The sequence below is a fragment of the Zonotrichia albicollis genome, chromosome Z (assembly GCF_047830755.1).
Source record: "Zonotrichia albicollis isolate bZonAlb1 chromosome Z, bZonAlb1.hap1, whole genome shotgun sequence".
In the NCBI taxonomy this organism is placed as follows: Eukaryota; Metazoa; Chordata; class Aves; order Passeriformes; family Passerellidae; genus Zonotrichia; species Zonotrichia albicollis.
Window position 1 is genome coordinate 33,757,315 of NC_133860.1, and position 15,181 is coordinate 33,772,495.

The 15,181-nt window shown below is 39.7% G+C and overlaps 1 protein-coding gene across 1 annotated transcript in view; it reads right to left on the reverse strand.

Annotated features, from left to right (window-relative positions):
* Positions 1-641: 641 nt before the first annotated feature.
* Positions 642-15,181, reverse strand: part of IL6ST (interleukin 6 cytokine family signal transducer) — a 32,712-nt gene continuing 18,172 nt past the window's right edge. Inside the window, exons 10-16 of the mRNA XM_005489758.4 lie at positions 13,438-13,614; positions 12,586-12,684; positions 11,831-11,977; positions 10,759-10,899; positions 9,472-9,568; positions 8,105-8,186; positions 642-7,244 (exon numbers count right to left, since the gene is read on the reverse strand). Coding sequence (XP_005489815.1) covers positions 6,519-7,244; positions 8,105-8,186; positions 9,472-9,568; positions 10,759-10,899; positions 11,831-11,977; positions 12,586-12,684; positions 13,438-13,614 — 1,469 coding nt within the window. The 3' untranslated portion in view covers positions 642-6,518. The remainder of the gene's footprint in view (positions 7,245-8,104; positions 8,187-9,471; positions 9,569-10,758; positions 10,900-11,830; positions 11,978-12,585; positions 12,685-13,437; positions 13,615-15,181) is intronic.

Genomic DNA, 15,181 nt, shown 5'->3' on the forward strand with positions numbered 1-15,181 from the left:
TTTCCCACGCCACTGCCCCCCTCAGCTTTGCAGGAATCTGTCTATTCAAATGAGGACTTCAGCCAGGAAGGAGGAGCAGTCTTTCCCCAGCTGCCCACCTTAAAGCCTTTTGTGAAGGTGACCAGCCTTTGAACACCCAACTCTGCTTTTTCAGAACTGTGATACGTTAGTACTTTTTAATACTGAGATATAAATCTGTGAGAATCCTCCACCCATGAGAAACAAAAGAACTAAACCCAGATGAGACTGAGAGCAGTGCCAGACCCAGCCAAATCAGGGATGCCTTTCATGGAAATGGGACTGTGTGGGCAGAGAGCATTGTTCCTGTTTCCAGGAGCAATTACAAAGGCAGGACTAAAGAGCATTCACCTGCTGCTGAACGTGGCCACAGGTGCAATGAGAGAGCCTTTTACCCAGGAATGTCATGGTCATGTCTCTCTGTTTCTTGTGTGTGAAGCAGTGGCCCAGACCCTTCTTCTGTGGTTACTACTTGGTCAGCCTTACAAAAACACTGACTCCAGCACAAAAGGTAAATGTGGCATTTTGTTTTGTTTTTTTCTACATATTATGTACTACAGAAATGCAACATTCAGGCTCAGTCGGGTAACAAAGAGGAAGCCATTCAAAACTGACCATCAAAATAAATTGTAGAAAGCAGATTTTATATGACAATACACATGCAGCTTGCAAAAGAATAAAGACAGTGAACAGGTATTAAAACACATTTCCATACAGAGACAGCTTATGCAGCAATTTACAAGTTTAACCTCTGGCCGGAGTATGCAAGCCCTTTAAAGCTGGCATTCAAATTACCACTAGCTTAATCGGCCATACTTAGTTTAAGTACATAGCAAAATTTAACTTAATGTCTACATTCACTAGCCATCCAATTCAGCATCAAGGCACTTTCCTTGTTGGTACATCTGTTCCTGTGTCCCACACCTCCGCTCACCTAGATGCATATATTGGCACAGCAAACTGGGCGACCAGTAACTTCTTATCCCCAAATAAAAGCAATTGGTTACTAGACAATCCCTGGCTGTATCAAAGTGTCAGGCTAGATGTGACACTGTAAACAAAACTGGTGTATTAAAAAAAACAAGGCAAGTTGACTGGATCCATTAACAAATGTGCTTTGATGATGAGAAGTGACAGGTGTTAACAGTTTCACACTGCAGAGAATGCCCATCTGCCATGCCCGTGATCCCCAGAGAAGAACAGCTGACACTTCAGTCTGAGCAGGAGGATGTGGATGTGGAGCTTTCCAGCCATCAGTCAACAGTTGTGCCATAAGTGTTTTTCATCTATTGTTACAGAAGTGTGCTTCTGCAGAGTAGCAATGACATTATTGCATATATCCCCTTCAGGTTGTCTTTGCAAATAAATAGAAGTACTGGCTAAGGCTGCATTCTGGGAGGCACTCGCTGCCCACCCTCTCTCTGCACTACAGTTAAGAGGCAGGGAAGCAGACAATTGTTGAAATCTGGCCCTTCATTACTATTTTTAGGTTTGTTTTATCAAATCTTATGGCCTTAGAAATGCATCCTTGTGCATTAAGTCAGCACTGCTTTTATTTTCAAGAATGGCTCAGATTGCACAAGTCCTACAAAGGAAACAACAGTGAAAGCAAATTCACATGATTTTTAGGTGTTTTTTTTGTTTGTTTGTTTTACTGATGCTTTCACTTTAAAGGAAGAGAAATGGAAATTCATGAATCCAATACAAGATACTTAATTTCAATTTCCTCCAGATTTTTGCACTTATACCTCCACTTTACTGCAGTTTTCTGGATCAAAAGCAAAGCTGAAGACTCGGGTTGGCTGCAATTCCCTAACAGCTGTTTCATGACAGAACACTCAACATTTTTATATAAACTTCTCCTGTATAATACTACAAGCAACTCCTGGAATTTAAAATGGCTATATGTATTCATCCTTGCAGACAGACAAGAGGTTATGGGGATCAAGGAACTCTTACAGTCTCAGTCAAGAGAACTTTTAAACCCAGTTAAAGGAATGCACTCAAAGAACAGTTAATCTCAGCTACAGCCACTGTCTAATGGGGAAAATAAACTAGTGTATTTAGTCCCATTTAATGGACATCAATTACAAAAAATGTGTACGTCCTGGAGTGGGGCAGACTATTAACAATCTGACAGTCTCTGGAGTTTCAGATCCCACTGAGAAGTCAATTCCATTGCAGCATACACTAATGTGGATCTTGGGTATCTGAGACCTGTCTCTAATTAAACTATTAGTTAATTTAAATCAGCAGAGGTGACCCCACATACCGGACATACTGATGTATGTTTTAACCACCTGACAAAGCTCAGGATTTACAGAGCTGAAGCTCCCACCCAGGTTACAGGACTTGTCCAGAGCCCAAGAATGGGACTCAGCCCTAGCATGCAAACTCCCTCATCCTCTCAGGGCCAAGATTTCTCACAGCTTTTGCTACTGTACCAGACAAGCACATACTTGTCATAAACTCTCCAGAACAAAGTTTAAAAAAATTTTTACTCTGCTGTGCCTGTACTGCCACATTAATGTGGAACAGGAAGATTAATTTTCTATAATGGCACATATGAAGCAATCCCAAGCAGGAAAGGACATTCCTAGACTATCTGCCCTAAAAGTGAGCCAACACACTCCACAAAACAATACCAATCATCTCCTGGTCTAACAGAACCACCACAATAGAACTACAAGGGTAATATATTCACTTCTCTTGTAAACAGAGGAGCATTATTAACCAGCCTGCATTTCAGAGGTTTTTCAAATATGCTACTGTATTTCTACCAGCCTCCCTTCCTCACCACCAAATTAACAGTCTTTACAACTAGTCTTCCACTTGTACCTGAAAAATACCAGTCCAAGAAATCAAGATGGACATGACTATACTGAAATGTGACTTTATTAATGCCTTTATTTTGTTATGTGTGCCAACAGCCATTGGGGAAGGGGGTAGGGAAGGTGGAGGAGGGAGAAAACTTTTTCTTGAGCTCCTATGTTAGCGCCAAGCTCAGAAAATTTCAGTGGATTGCTACAATTACAATGCAGATACTCTTAAAAACCTGTATGCAACTGTTTGATACACTTAGATTTTTACAGTCCAAAGGACAAAATCGTGTTAAACCCTGAACACTGCACAATGTATTTGGCACATAGGTTTGTGAACTAGCTGTATACCTGTTATTCATATGTATTGTGGCTTCTACAAGCTGTTCACCCACTAGGAGCTCCTGCTTAGTCTTTAGTATTTTAGCCCTAGATAAACGCTCTATCTCAAAAGAGAGCACATCACTGCCAGCCAGCCAGAACTATCTCGAGGACCCACTCAATTCTTTGAGTTTGTTACCACTGGCCCCTAAATGAAAGATACCAGAAATGACAGCCAGAACTTTTGTTAGCACAGATTTTAAAAATCAGAATCTCTTGCTGCTGTTAAGCAGCAGCAAAGTTTTGAGTGGTCTGGGATTAACAGCAACTGAGAAGAAAATGCTTTCTCTTTACAGAAAGGCAAGTAGCAACTTAAGGACTACCTGACATTCTCCCTCAAATAACATATGCTATCAAAAGCTAGTATTACTGAATCACAAAAACATATTTAAAAACTCATCAACATGTTTTTGAAAACATTCAGACCTTTGCAGCACTGTTTAGACTACTGTCCTATGGTGACTTTATGATGCTTGTATCCCCAGTTGTCTGTTCTGTTTATGCTGGGTATAAATTCTGCACCTTTAAGGCTGGTTCTGAGAGCTGAGGGGGAAGAAGCAGCAGAGTTTGTTCTCAGGGACTGCCCTTGCTCCCTGCATCCTCCTCACAGACTGCACTCTCTGCAGCACGCACAGTGGAGGAAGCTCTCCTTTGCTTTTAGTTAGTTTTTAGCTGGCTGAGGCAGACAAGTTCCCCAGACCGAGGCTTTTCTTTTTCTTGGAGCTGTTCAGCCCTGCTCTGAACTGAAAACCCAGAAAAACACTGGGAGCTCACACCTGTGGCTACTGGGAACCAGGAGGTGGCATTGTCCAGCATAGGAGGGACTGATAAGAGACTGAGCAAGCCAAGGTACATGCCACAACAAGGACTTTCCGAATTTGCCACCTCTTCAGAACACTGAGACGTTTTAGTGTTTAATATTACTAATTTTTTACCCTTGTGAATACTTTGCCTGTTAAATAAACAGCTTTTTTCCCCACTTTTCTCCAAGGAAATCTTTTCCCAAAACAGCAGGGGGAGGGGCTGCTTGCATTTGCTTTTTAGAAGGACCCCTTTGAAAGTTTCTTCTCAAATTTGCCCTAAACCAGGACAACTACGAAGCCAGGTAGTGGCCCACAATACTTCAGAGATGAGAAGATGGACTGAATGCAGTTGGCTGCTGGGCAGTTCTAATAAGCATGCACACTGCCCAACAGAGACTTTCCCTTTTACTTGTAATTTCTACAGTCACTGTGAAGCTTGCATAGAGAAGAGAACTCGTCCCCCAGTAAAGTAACTGCTATTTCTTCCAAGAGGAATGTGTTCCAAAAAAGGAATGCTTCTTCAACCTCTGAAAAATGAAAGATGGTTTCTCTGCTGTCTCATGACAGCAGTTTTCATTACACCTTTGCCCTCTGAGAGGGAGTTTAAAGGTTCTGTCTTAGGTGCAGTGTGACGAAAAGGTAGAGGACTGGTCTGAAGAAAGGTCTAATTATAGTAAGCTGAAACATAGCTTTTTAATTAAAAAAAAGTGCCTAGATACAGAAAAATACTGTCAGGAGAAAGGAACTGTGGAATACTGACATGCTATTAAAGACTCTGCATTCTTTATCTATTTTAAATATTCCAAACTCCAAGAGGTAATCTTACAAATTTACTCTTGCACTTGATTTCTTTGTAACAAAAGCATAATTCACACGTGGACATTTACATGTACACCCATCCTTCCACACAAACTGGCAGACAAGGGAAGATGAAATGATACTGACACAGGCCTTTCAAGGGCTTTTAGCAAGTGCTCTGCAGAGCAGCAGTACCAGAGGTCACAGCACAAAAGGTTTCAGGTGGTCTTAAATACATAGTTATTTTGCTGAAGGAGAAATAAAACAACTTGTTTTAGTCTCACAAAACAGTATTTAGTGTTTTGAAATACATTTTTGTTAGTGTCAGATTAGAAAGCTGACTAGCCTATATTAGATTTAGAATTAACTAAAAAAAATCTTAAAGAATGCCATAAAATTTCTGGTTATCACGGGAAAAGGGGTTTATTGTCCTGTAATTTAATTTTTGTTTAAACACTGGTAGAGGAAGTTTCCAAGAAATGTAGCTTCCTCAAAAAATATAAACTATGTGAGCAGGGAAAAAGTGAGACACTAAGAAAAAAGTCAGGAATTTTAACAACCACTGAAGTGTGTTTTGTGGCTCATGATTGTTAACAGAGATGGACTACCAGCAAAGTTCAAATTCAGAATATAGGTTTTGGTGTTAGTTCCAAGAGCACCAATGACTTCAATGCTTTGGTTGCTTTTAGTTTCAAGGATGTCCTGCAGTATTAGCAGCGAGGTTACAGCACACTAATAGCTGCAGTCTGTCAGGAAGAAGGTCAAATTTCCTTTCTCCTGAGCACTGAGCAAAATGGTAAAAGCTTACAGCTTGTCACTTGAGCTGTACACAACAAAGGTGCACTTATTAAACAGAGGCATGGATGATCACAGAAGTATTCTATAATCAAACAGTGGCTGGGGTACAAAGCCTTAAATAACAGCTGATCTGTGTTGTCATCTGATTTCCAAACTTTTGACTATAAGACTGAATTGCTGTGCGTCAAGTTGCAAGGCACATTTTTCAGGCCAAATTACTCTATAGTTCATATGTACACATATCTAAATGTAGGTAAAGTATCAGTTACTATAGTAGAATTCAGATTCAAGTGATCTTGGTGTTTTCCTATTAGTACAACATAGCAAGTTCTATTTAATTTTTATGGGTTTTAAACATGATTTGCAGGTCTGGTAAGCTGAAAATTGAGACACTGGGCCAAGTCAAAATTCAGTAAGTCAATTAAGTTACTGAGAAGTGTTTCACACAAGTATTCTTCCATGTCAGAATACTGAGCTTCAGTCTTACTTTTGCACAAAGCTGCACTGTGCAACTAGAGCTGGCTTTTTAGGCTTGTACTGCCACGCATCAAAGTGTTTCTTCTGGGAGGTCTATTGGCTGATGTGGATATCTAAAACTTGACCTTTTCAATCATGTGAAATTCTGTTATGAAGAGATACAAAACGCCCAATGTAGCACAAAGGCTTGTTCAGCTATCCAGATGTAAGGTTTTATGTAGTGCATTAAGGTAAATCTCCAGTAGGTCTGGACTGGAAATTTTCCACAAAAACAGTCCTTACTGTATTTTGTCAAATTACTCTTTGCTTAATTTCAGTTTTTCTATCTGCAGTAAGATAAAAATACCTAGCTTACTTTATCAGAAACACAGGGGAAGATGTGAACAGGCACTAAGGAAGGCCAAAACAGAGCCAGTCTTTTCTCTCACTGAGGCATATAGCCCCCTTGTCTCACAGTCTGTGGGAGGTAACTTTTTGGCATTTCATCAACTGAAAGTGGATTTTCTTCCACTGTTTCAGGTCTCACAGTTTGTCCTTCAGTACATGTCTGTAAAACATTTGATACAGCAGCTTCCTGGGTATTTTTTTCCATCCCAAGTCCCAATGGCTGTGAACTCTGACCTGAGATCTGCAGTTGAACAAATCCAACAAGATCTCCCTCATTAGCATGAGTAATCTGCTTTGTTCTTTCAAAGCATGGCCTGTCTGTGTTGGTTTCATCCTGACCACCATTTTGTCTGAAATACTGCTGCCTCTGTGGTGTACTGTCAGCTCCTCCAGCATGATCCTCTGATCTCTCTTCTGAATCTAGCAGGGGCTGAGTTGACTCAGACCTTGAGAAGACTTGTACAGGTGTCTGGTCTCTGTAGCCATTAAGCACCACAGTCGAGTACTGCACAGTGCTTGAAGTGTTCTGTGTTGTTTCACCTTCATCGCTGTCAGAGACACTTTGCCTAGGAGAAGACATGCACGAGGATCCTCCAATACCACTGCTGTGTCCTTCTGAAGTACTTTTTTCTTTCTTAAGCAAGTCAAAGGGTTTTAGATCTTGTTCTGAAAAAGACTTCTTGTCATCAGCTTCTATTTCTACAACGCTTACATCTGTAAAGCTGCCTTCTGGGTACATCTGATCTTTGGAACTGATGTTATGCTGAAAGAAAGAGATGGATGTTGCCTAAGAGGAAGGTTATGTTACAAATCAAAAGCCCCAATAAATGTGAACTTTTACTCATAATGTCTTTGATTTTCTTCATCTAAGTTTTCTCTTTACTAAGTCGGCAATATCTCCAAAACATGTGTTAAAAAATGAAGGATGCAGCTTTGTTTCCAATACAGAGTCTTAATTATGCAGCTATTCTAAAGTGATAGTGGATATGTGAGCAAGCCTTTGCTCTCATTTTAGTTGTTCTTAAGAGCTGTAAAGAAGGAAGCATTTGCTGTGCAGCACAGGAACATTGCATACTGAGAACCATACATTAGTTCAAATAATGTCCTTAACATCAGAATATTTCTTTAAAGAAATTAGCCACAGTTTGTTGAAAAGAGTTTGCCTGGTCATTCATCCCACATGTGGCATAAATTTAGCTGCCATCTTCTTATTCAGGAGGAACTGTTTGTAGTCTTCTCTCTCATTCGTGACTGAACTGTGCAAACAAGCCACTTCAGGGTTTTAAGAATGGGGAATCATTAATTGTTTACTTAATGATGATTTCCCATGAATTAGCAAAGAAATGAGTACTCGACCATTCCAACTAGTAAGCTGAAACCAACTCACAACTTTAAAGCCCATGCTGGACTGTGAATTTGCGCTAACAGCCACGTAAATCTAATACAGAATCTACAGATGCAAAGATGTCTCCTAACCATATTGTATCACAATGTCAATAAAACTTCATATTCAAGTTTTTCCTTGAAATCCATGTCTGCTAAAAGACAGAAGATTCCCACCAGTTATTTTATCTGAAACCTTGCAGACCAGGAAGATACAGGATGCAGAAAGGTGAGTATTACCTTGGCTGGAACTTGAGGAGACCATTGAGCAATGTTACTCTTGGATGGATCAGGTACAATAGGCCAGATATGTTTCTTAATTCTGTAAAGGATTAAAAACGGAATAAAGTCATAAGACGCACTCCCCAAATTCCCTGTTCATAGCAACTACAGCAGAATCCAGAACACCACTCCCTTACATAGAAATGTTGTACTCGAAATAAGAATGCTGTCTGGGTTACTTTTCATCTTTGTATGAGGCTGTAATACTTAGCAAAGCACAGCACTGCACTTAACTTCTCCACACATCAGATGTGGCTATCAATGTAACACAAAACAACTAATGGTAACAGTGAGAGATTTTCAAATTTATAGCACTCTAGAATGTACATAGCTATTACTTAGGTAGTTTATGATGCATGAAAATTCAATCCTACTTCTTTCACTATAACGACGAATACCAAAGGTCAAAAACTAAGCTAACTTCACAACTAAAAAAAAGAAGAAAAACTTACTTTGTAACTCTTAAGAATGTACTGTTACCTAGAACTAGGAGCTTCTGTTGATAAATCGCCCCCAAGCAAACCAGTTTTGAAACCGACGCACCTATCCTGCTCTTTATAACCAACAGATCCAACAACAGATCCTCTGTTGAGGAGGAGAACTCTGAAGAACAATTCAAGATGGGCTTTCCAACTGACAGCCATTAAGTACTAATTTTAGGAGCAGCAGGGAGGTCAAAAGGAAAAGGGCATAAAATGCTGTCTTCAATTAGAAAGAAAGGAAACTTGGCAGGGGACATAGGAGAGGTGCAACGCCTTGCAAGGGAAACACTGCAGCAATGACATCCTGGTTAAAGCCACAGACAAGAGCTCTGGGGTGGGGGAGCAGGAGGAGGCAGGTTGCTTCCCAGAAGTCTGTAAACAGGCACAGTTACTGCAGATCATGATGTCTGCCTAATTTTTTTTTTCTGTCATAAAGCTTCATGTTCATTAATGCTGTAATTAAACAGCCCAAATACAAGGAAGATATTTCCAAGTCTTCACACCTAGGGACCATAACTCCATTCACAGGATGACTAAGAAACAATTTATCCTGATCAAAATCTAACAAAGCTAATCCTAGCTATATCCAGCAAGAAAAGCATTCATTTCTTGCACTATTGAATCATAGAACATTTAGTATGTGTGTAATTAACAGTAAAAACTTAGTATCAGAAGAGGCCCTGATTTCCCATGGAAAACACAGAAGTTTTTAACACCAATCAATATATGCATTTTTTAACTATTTTTCTGATCTAACTGAAGAGTACCTAACTGAGTTGGCATAAATCACTACCATTTCTGTTATGTTCAGAAATATAAGAGGAAGAGTTCTTTTGTACTTACAGGTCACGTTTGTTGAAGCAAAACAAAACTCCCAGGAGCACAATCAACAGGAATGCTAGACACACAGGTACAACTATGGCTTCAATTTCTCCTTTTCCTGAAGGAGGCAAAAAGAAGCAGTTACAGCCCACTTTGGCATTCATAAAACTCAATAGCAGTACATATTTCCAAAAGATTAGGGAGGACCTGAATCACATCAATGCTCAGTCTTAAAGCTTCACATTCAGAAGAACTTTTTCACCATACGAAATGTGTCTTCTGGTGGAAACATGAAAAGATCTGCCCTGACAATCTAGTGCCTTGCATCAACAAAAAACCTGGGCTGATCTAGAAGCTGTAATACTGACAGAACAAATAATTTTGTAGCTGGGCAGGTATGACAGTAACATCTTTGCCAATTCATCTGCTGCCAAGGTATTTCAGTGCTCCATGGCTCTCATAACACAGTCCTACTCAAATAAGTAAACAACATTGCTACTCATCCATCACTTTATTCTGTACATGAAGCTCTCCTCAGCCTGCCAACACCAAAGTTTGCATTATTGTTATGTATTCCTTCTAATGTAATACACATTCTTAAGTAAACATTGGGGAATGCTTAGGGAAGAGCAACACTACACAGAAAAAAAAGCCTCCACTAAATTTAAAGTGTCTTCCATAACTAAATTCAGTTAGTAATGTTGCTGTTACCCTTAGATATAAGAAGCACTCTAAATCTGAACATACAATAAATTTAACTATTGAAAATGAGTCTCTGTAAAGACCTGCAGAAAACTTTCACAGTGATATGAAAGAACATGAAAGCACTCTGAGAATGCTGACTGGTACCTACATCAGCAGATTAAGATACAAGCACACATCTCTACAGCTTCTTCAGTACACCTCAGGATTAAAACAAAGACTCTGACTAGGGGTAGATGCCATTGGACACCAAAAGAGACAAGGGCACTGGATAAATCCTAATGACTCCTGAAAGGTCAGGGCAAAACATTATAACCTGAATATACATAAAACACACCCAAAACAGCATCCTTAATAACAAAAATTGCAATTCATGAGATTTGCAGAGCATATCTTGTTCTCTATATATTCAGAAAAATCCTGACTAAACTACCTCTTAGTGAAAGAGCACTAGACAAACCACCCAGGTATTACGAACATTGCAAGTTGACTCTAACTGAAACTCTAAAATAAAATCACCTTCCCCTTCTAACACATCTTTCACAGAGCCCTGCTGTACTGCTGCAACATTAATTCCTACTTCTACCAATTGTGCCACTGCCTTACCAAATTTTTGTGTAGTAAATGTGAAATCAGGACCGGTGCTGCTTCCATTATCTGTGGATGCCATCATCCGCACAGTATACAGCGTGTCACTGGTCAGAGAGGAGAGGGTGTACTCTGTCTTGGAAGGATCCACTGTCACAACTAAAGAGAAGAAGAAATTGTAGTTTTCTATAAACTACAAACAAATTGCATCTCCACAAAAACAGCAACATTAAGGCATCAAGACTGCAGATGTGAAAGATAGTTTTAACAGAACATGTAGCAGGTGGAAAAAGGAACAATCAAAGACTACAAACTTGAACAAGAAATGCTGAGATTCATTTGTTTCTGTTTAGGTGTCTGTATTTAGTCTCTTTCTATATTTCATTTCCTCTGAAATTTCTTCCCCCAGAATGCATCTACAAACTAAACTAGTAGTATAATTGAGGCTTAAAGTCTGCCTAGTAAGCCAAATAGATAGTGCTAATGAGGAACTGCTAGTACTGACTAGAAAAAAAACAAGGCAAGGAATAGTAAGACATAGGTATGGCATAAGTACCTGGCCCTTCCAATTTAAGGAAATCTAAAAATTAGAGTTTTGATAGTGCCAGATGCCTGTAGTATTTCTGCAGGTCATATACACTACTGAAAACTAAGATGCACTTCAAACAAGATCATTTACATAATTATATATTGGTCTACAGCTCCAGAAGGGTTAAAAAAACTCCTTCCCACTTCCTTTTCTTAAGGTTTTACCATAGTTAAATGCAGTCAACCCCTTTTGACAGTCTGCCATCATCTTGATATACCACCATTTCATTCTGTATTTAGATGCAATATGGGAGCACAATACTCACAAATCAGCTCTGAGAAACTAACTCAGTACCCTGCTATATATAGACTGAATGCTCTGAATTCTTTAGTAGGGACTTTCTGTTCTGTAAGGAGGAGAATTATGGCTCAGACACCTGCTTTACATTCTCAGAACAGATTGTCAGCTATAACTGATTCTGTGCATTTTTTCAGGAACAAATATTAGGAAGGAAACAGATGAAAAACTTCAGTGCCCCAAAACACTTCTGTTTTCTAGTACCTGTTTCATTTCCATCAATAGTTTTGTAAAGTATGGTATAATTTCGGATAAATCCATTTTGTTCCTCAACTGTGAGATGGCTCCATGTCAAAACAGCTTCAGCTTTTCCAACCTTTTTTGTCTGAACCGTAGGTCCTTTTGAAGGACCTGTAATGGGAGACGAAGATTAGTTTCTGCTTGGCAATCTTGCATTCACAGAAGCAACATATTAACAAGCACTGAACTGTAACAGGACAAAAACTTCAATGGAATAGTTTCACTAACTCATCTGGAAAGTACTGTTTTCAAATAACATAAAAACTACAAAGACGATTAAAAAAAACAATTCAGAAACACATAAGAAAAGAAAAATCAGCACATTGCAAGAAACCTTCAAATGAAGTCTTGATTTTACACTTGAAATTTAAAATAAATCAGCATATAAATATCACTATTATATATAATAAATAAATAAAAAAATCTATATAAAATAAATGTATCACTAAAAGAACAAATTAATGTATAATTATCTATTATATAAAGGTTGGAAAAACAAAGAGCCAGTCATAGTCAGCTATTGGTCTAGTTCCCAAACACTCAAACACTGCAAAGGAGAACAATGGATGATAATAGATGGGGAAAGATCAGAGATGTCACCTGACCCTCAAGCACTAAACCATTTTTCATTACACAGTCCACATTAAAGCAAAGGTTTCTTCGCTTTTTTGTCAAAAAAGGTCAGTGTATGTGCTTCAAGGTGATAATTTTATACTTACGATCTTGCTTAAGATAAGCCTTCACAGACTGTCCACTTCCCTGACCATCAGCATACAGAGGGTACACAGTTATCAAGTAACACTTGAAAGGCTTCATACCTAATAAAAGGAATAAAGAAGAAATATATATCTAGTAAAAGGAATTTAAAAGTTGGTTTCACAGACAGTCAAACTGCTCACTATCCTTCCCATTTACTTCAAATGCAGGCTTCTCAAAGGAGCACTGTCTAACTAGGACTAGTGCCTAGTGCAGCTGAGAATTTTCTAGAGCTCATTGATACACTTCTCCAAAATACTAACTAAAGGAAAAACACTGCTTCAAAATATTAATTAAAAGAACAATATAATGGTTCACATTCAAATGTAAAATTTAAAAAGTAGAATTTAGACAAGTCAGTTTTTTTTAAACATTATTTTAAATAGAAAGCCTTTAATTATGTGCAGCATTAAGTCCCTAGATTACTGATTTTAGATACTGACCATAATCTCAAAAGAATAGAGCTGATCAAGTTTCACTGCTTGAATTGAGTAACCAAAGAATTTGACTGATTTTGAAAGAACTCACCCTTTTCACTATTTTAACAGTTTCCAAGAATGACAATACTATAACCAAAATGGAGATAAACCCCTTCTTACATTATATAAATTTCAAAATTCAATATCAGATAGAGTTGTGTGTTTGACAAAAACATGTAAATACTTCCATCCACTCCCAATAAACTAACTGAAACCCTCAGCACTAACCCTGTTCTACCATAAAATTCTAATTACTGAGAACGTTTCTCATCTTCCAACCACTAAACAGCTTTTAGAGTGTTCTACAAACTATATGTAGATTTATGAGCTAAATACCTTTTAAGTCAATTCCTTGAACATCTCCTAGTACAATCTGCCATTCTATGCTGCAGTCTGAGCTGCTGGACATCAGACACCATTCGATCACATATTTAAGAACATAATTGTTAGGAGCAGTCCACCCTACCCACAACTTGTCATGTTTAGGTAATGTTCTGAGATTCTTCACGGGAGCTGTAATGAAAGAAAAAAGTGATGAATATTGACAGTTCTTTCATGATAGGAGTTGTTCTGGTTGATACTTTTGGGTAATGGTAGCAATTTGACAAAACTAAAGTAAATGTAGATGCCATTTTCTGAAATTCAGAGATTTACACATGGATCTTTGTATGAGAGAACCAAAAGCAGTATCAGGCTATTTAAAAACTGGAAGTTAGAAACATAGCGTCTGTAGGAATAGAGAAGTTGAGTCTTTCTTCTGAAAAAATGCTTTATTTCAAGAGAGAAATCAGACTTAGAATGGGAATTTACAAGTGTATCAAACAGTTACACTTAATACCTTTTTAAGCACTTATACTGTATGTATAGTGTGCACATACAGAAGTAAATAGTACATATAATCTCCAGCCTAGAGCCGTATAAACACATCCTGTGATGGGGCAGCAACTGGCTCATGGGTCAGGCACAAAGGGTTACAGGGAAGGCAGTGACATCAGACTGGGGACCTGGGACCTGTTCCAGGGACTTCACTGGGGTGGTCCCAGGGCTCCATCATCAGCCCTGTGGTCTGATATTGACTCAGGACTGAAAGGGACACTAAGCAAGTTCCCAGATGATACAAATCTGGGAGGGACAGCTGACTCCCTCAAAGGCGGGTGGCCCTGCAGAGAGACCCTGACAAATCAGAGGGCCAGGCAATCACCAACCATGTGAAGTTCAACAAGGGCTGGTGCCAGATCCTGCACCTGGCATGGGGCAGCCCTGGATGTACAGACAGATGGGAATGAGAGGCTGGGCAGCAGTGCCATGGAAAGGGCCCTGGGGCTCTGGTCCATGGCAAGCTGAACATGAGCCAGCAGTGCCCTGGCAGCCAGGAGGGCCAAGCGTGTCCTGAGGGCATCAGGGACAGCATCAGCAGCCGGGCAAGGGAGGGATTGTCCTGCTCTGCTCTGCACTGGGGCAGCCTCACCTCCAGTGCTGGGGGCACTTTTGGGTGCCACAGTATAATCAAGTCACTAAACTATTAGAGAGCATTCAAAGGAGGGCAATGGAGATGGTGAAGGGCCTTGAGGGGAAACCACAGGAGGAGCAGCTGAGGTCACCTGGTCTGTTCAGCCTGGAGGAGACTGAGGGGAGAGCCCACTGCAGTTACAACCTCCTTGAGAGGGGAAGAGGAGGGGCAGGCCCTGATTTCTTCTCTGAGTGCCCAGTGACAGGATCTGAGGAATGGCCTGAAGTTGAGCCAGGGGAGGTTTAGGCTGGATGAGTTTCTTCACTCAGAGGGTGGGTAGGCACTGGAACAGGCTTCCCTAGGAAGTGTTCACAGCACCAAGTCTGAAAGAGTTCAAGTAGCAACAGTACACACTAGGACAATGCCCTCAGGTACACAGTGTGACTCTTGGGGTGACCTGTGCAGGGCCAGGAGTTGGCCTCTGAGATACCTGTGTGTGCCTCCCATCTTAGCTTATTATGCATATTATATGCTTATATATCACACATCTATACCTTACTAAGTACTTCCTCCTGGCTGCAAAACTACTTTGTGTGAATTTATACTCTTCACTAATTCATCTAATAGCTT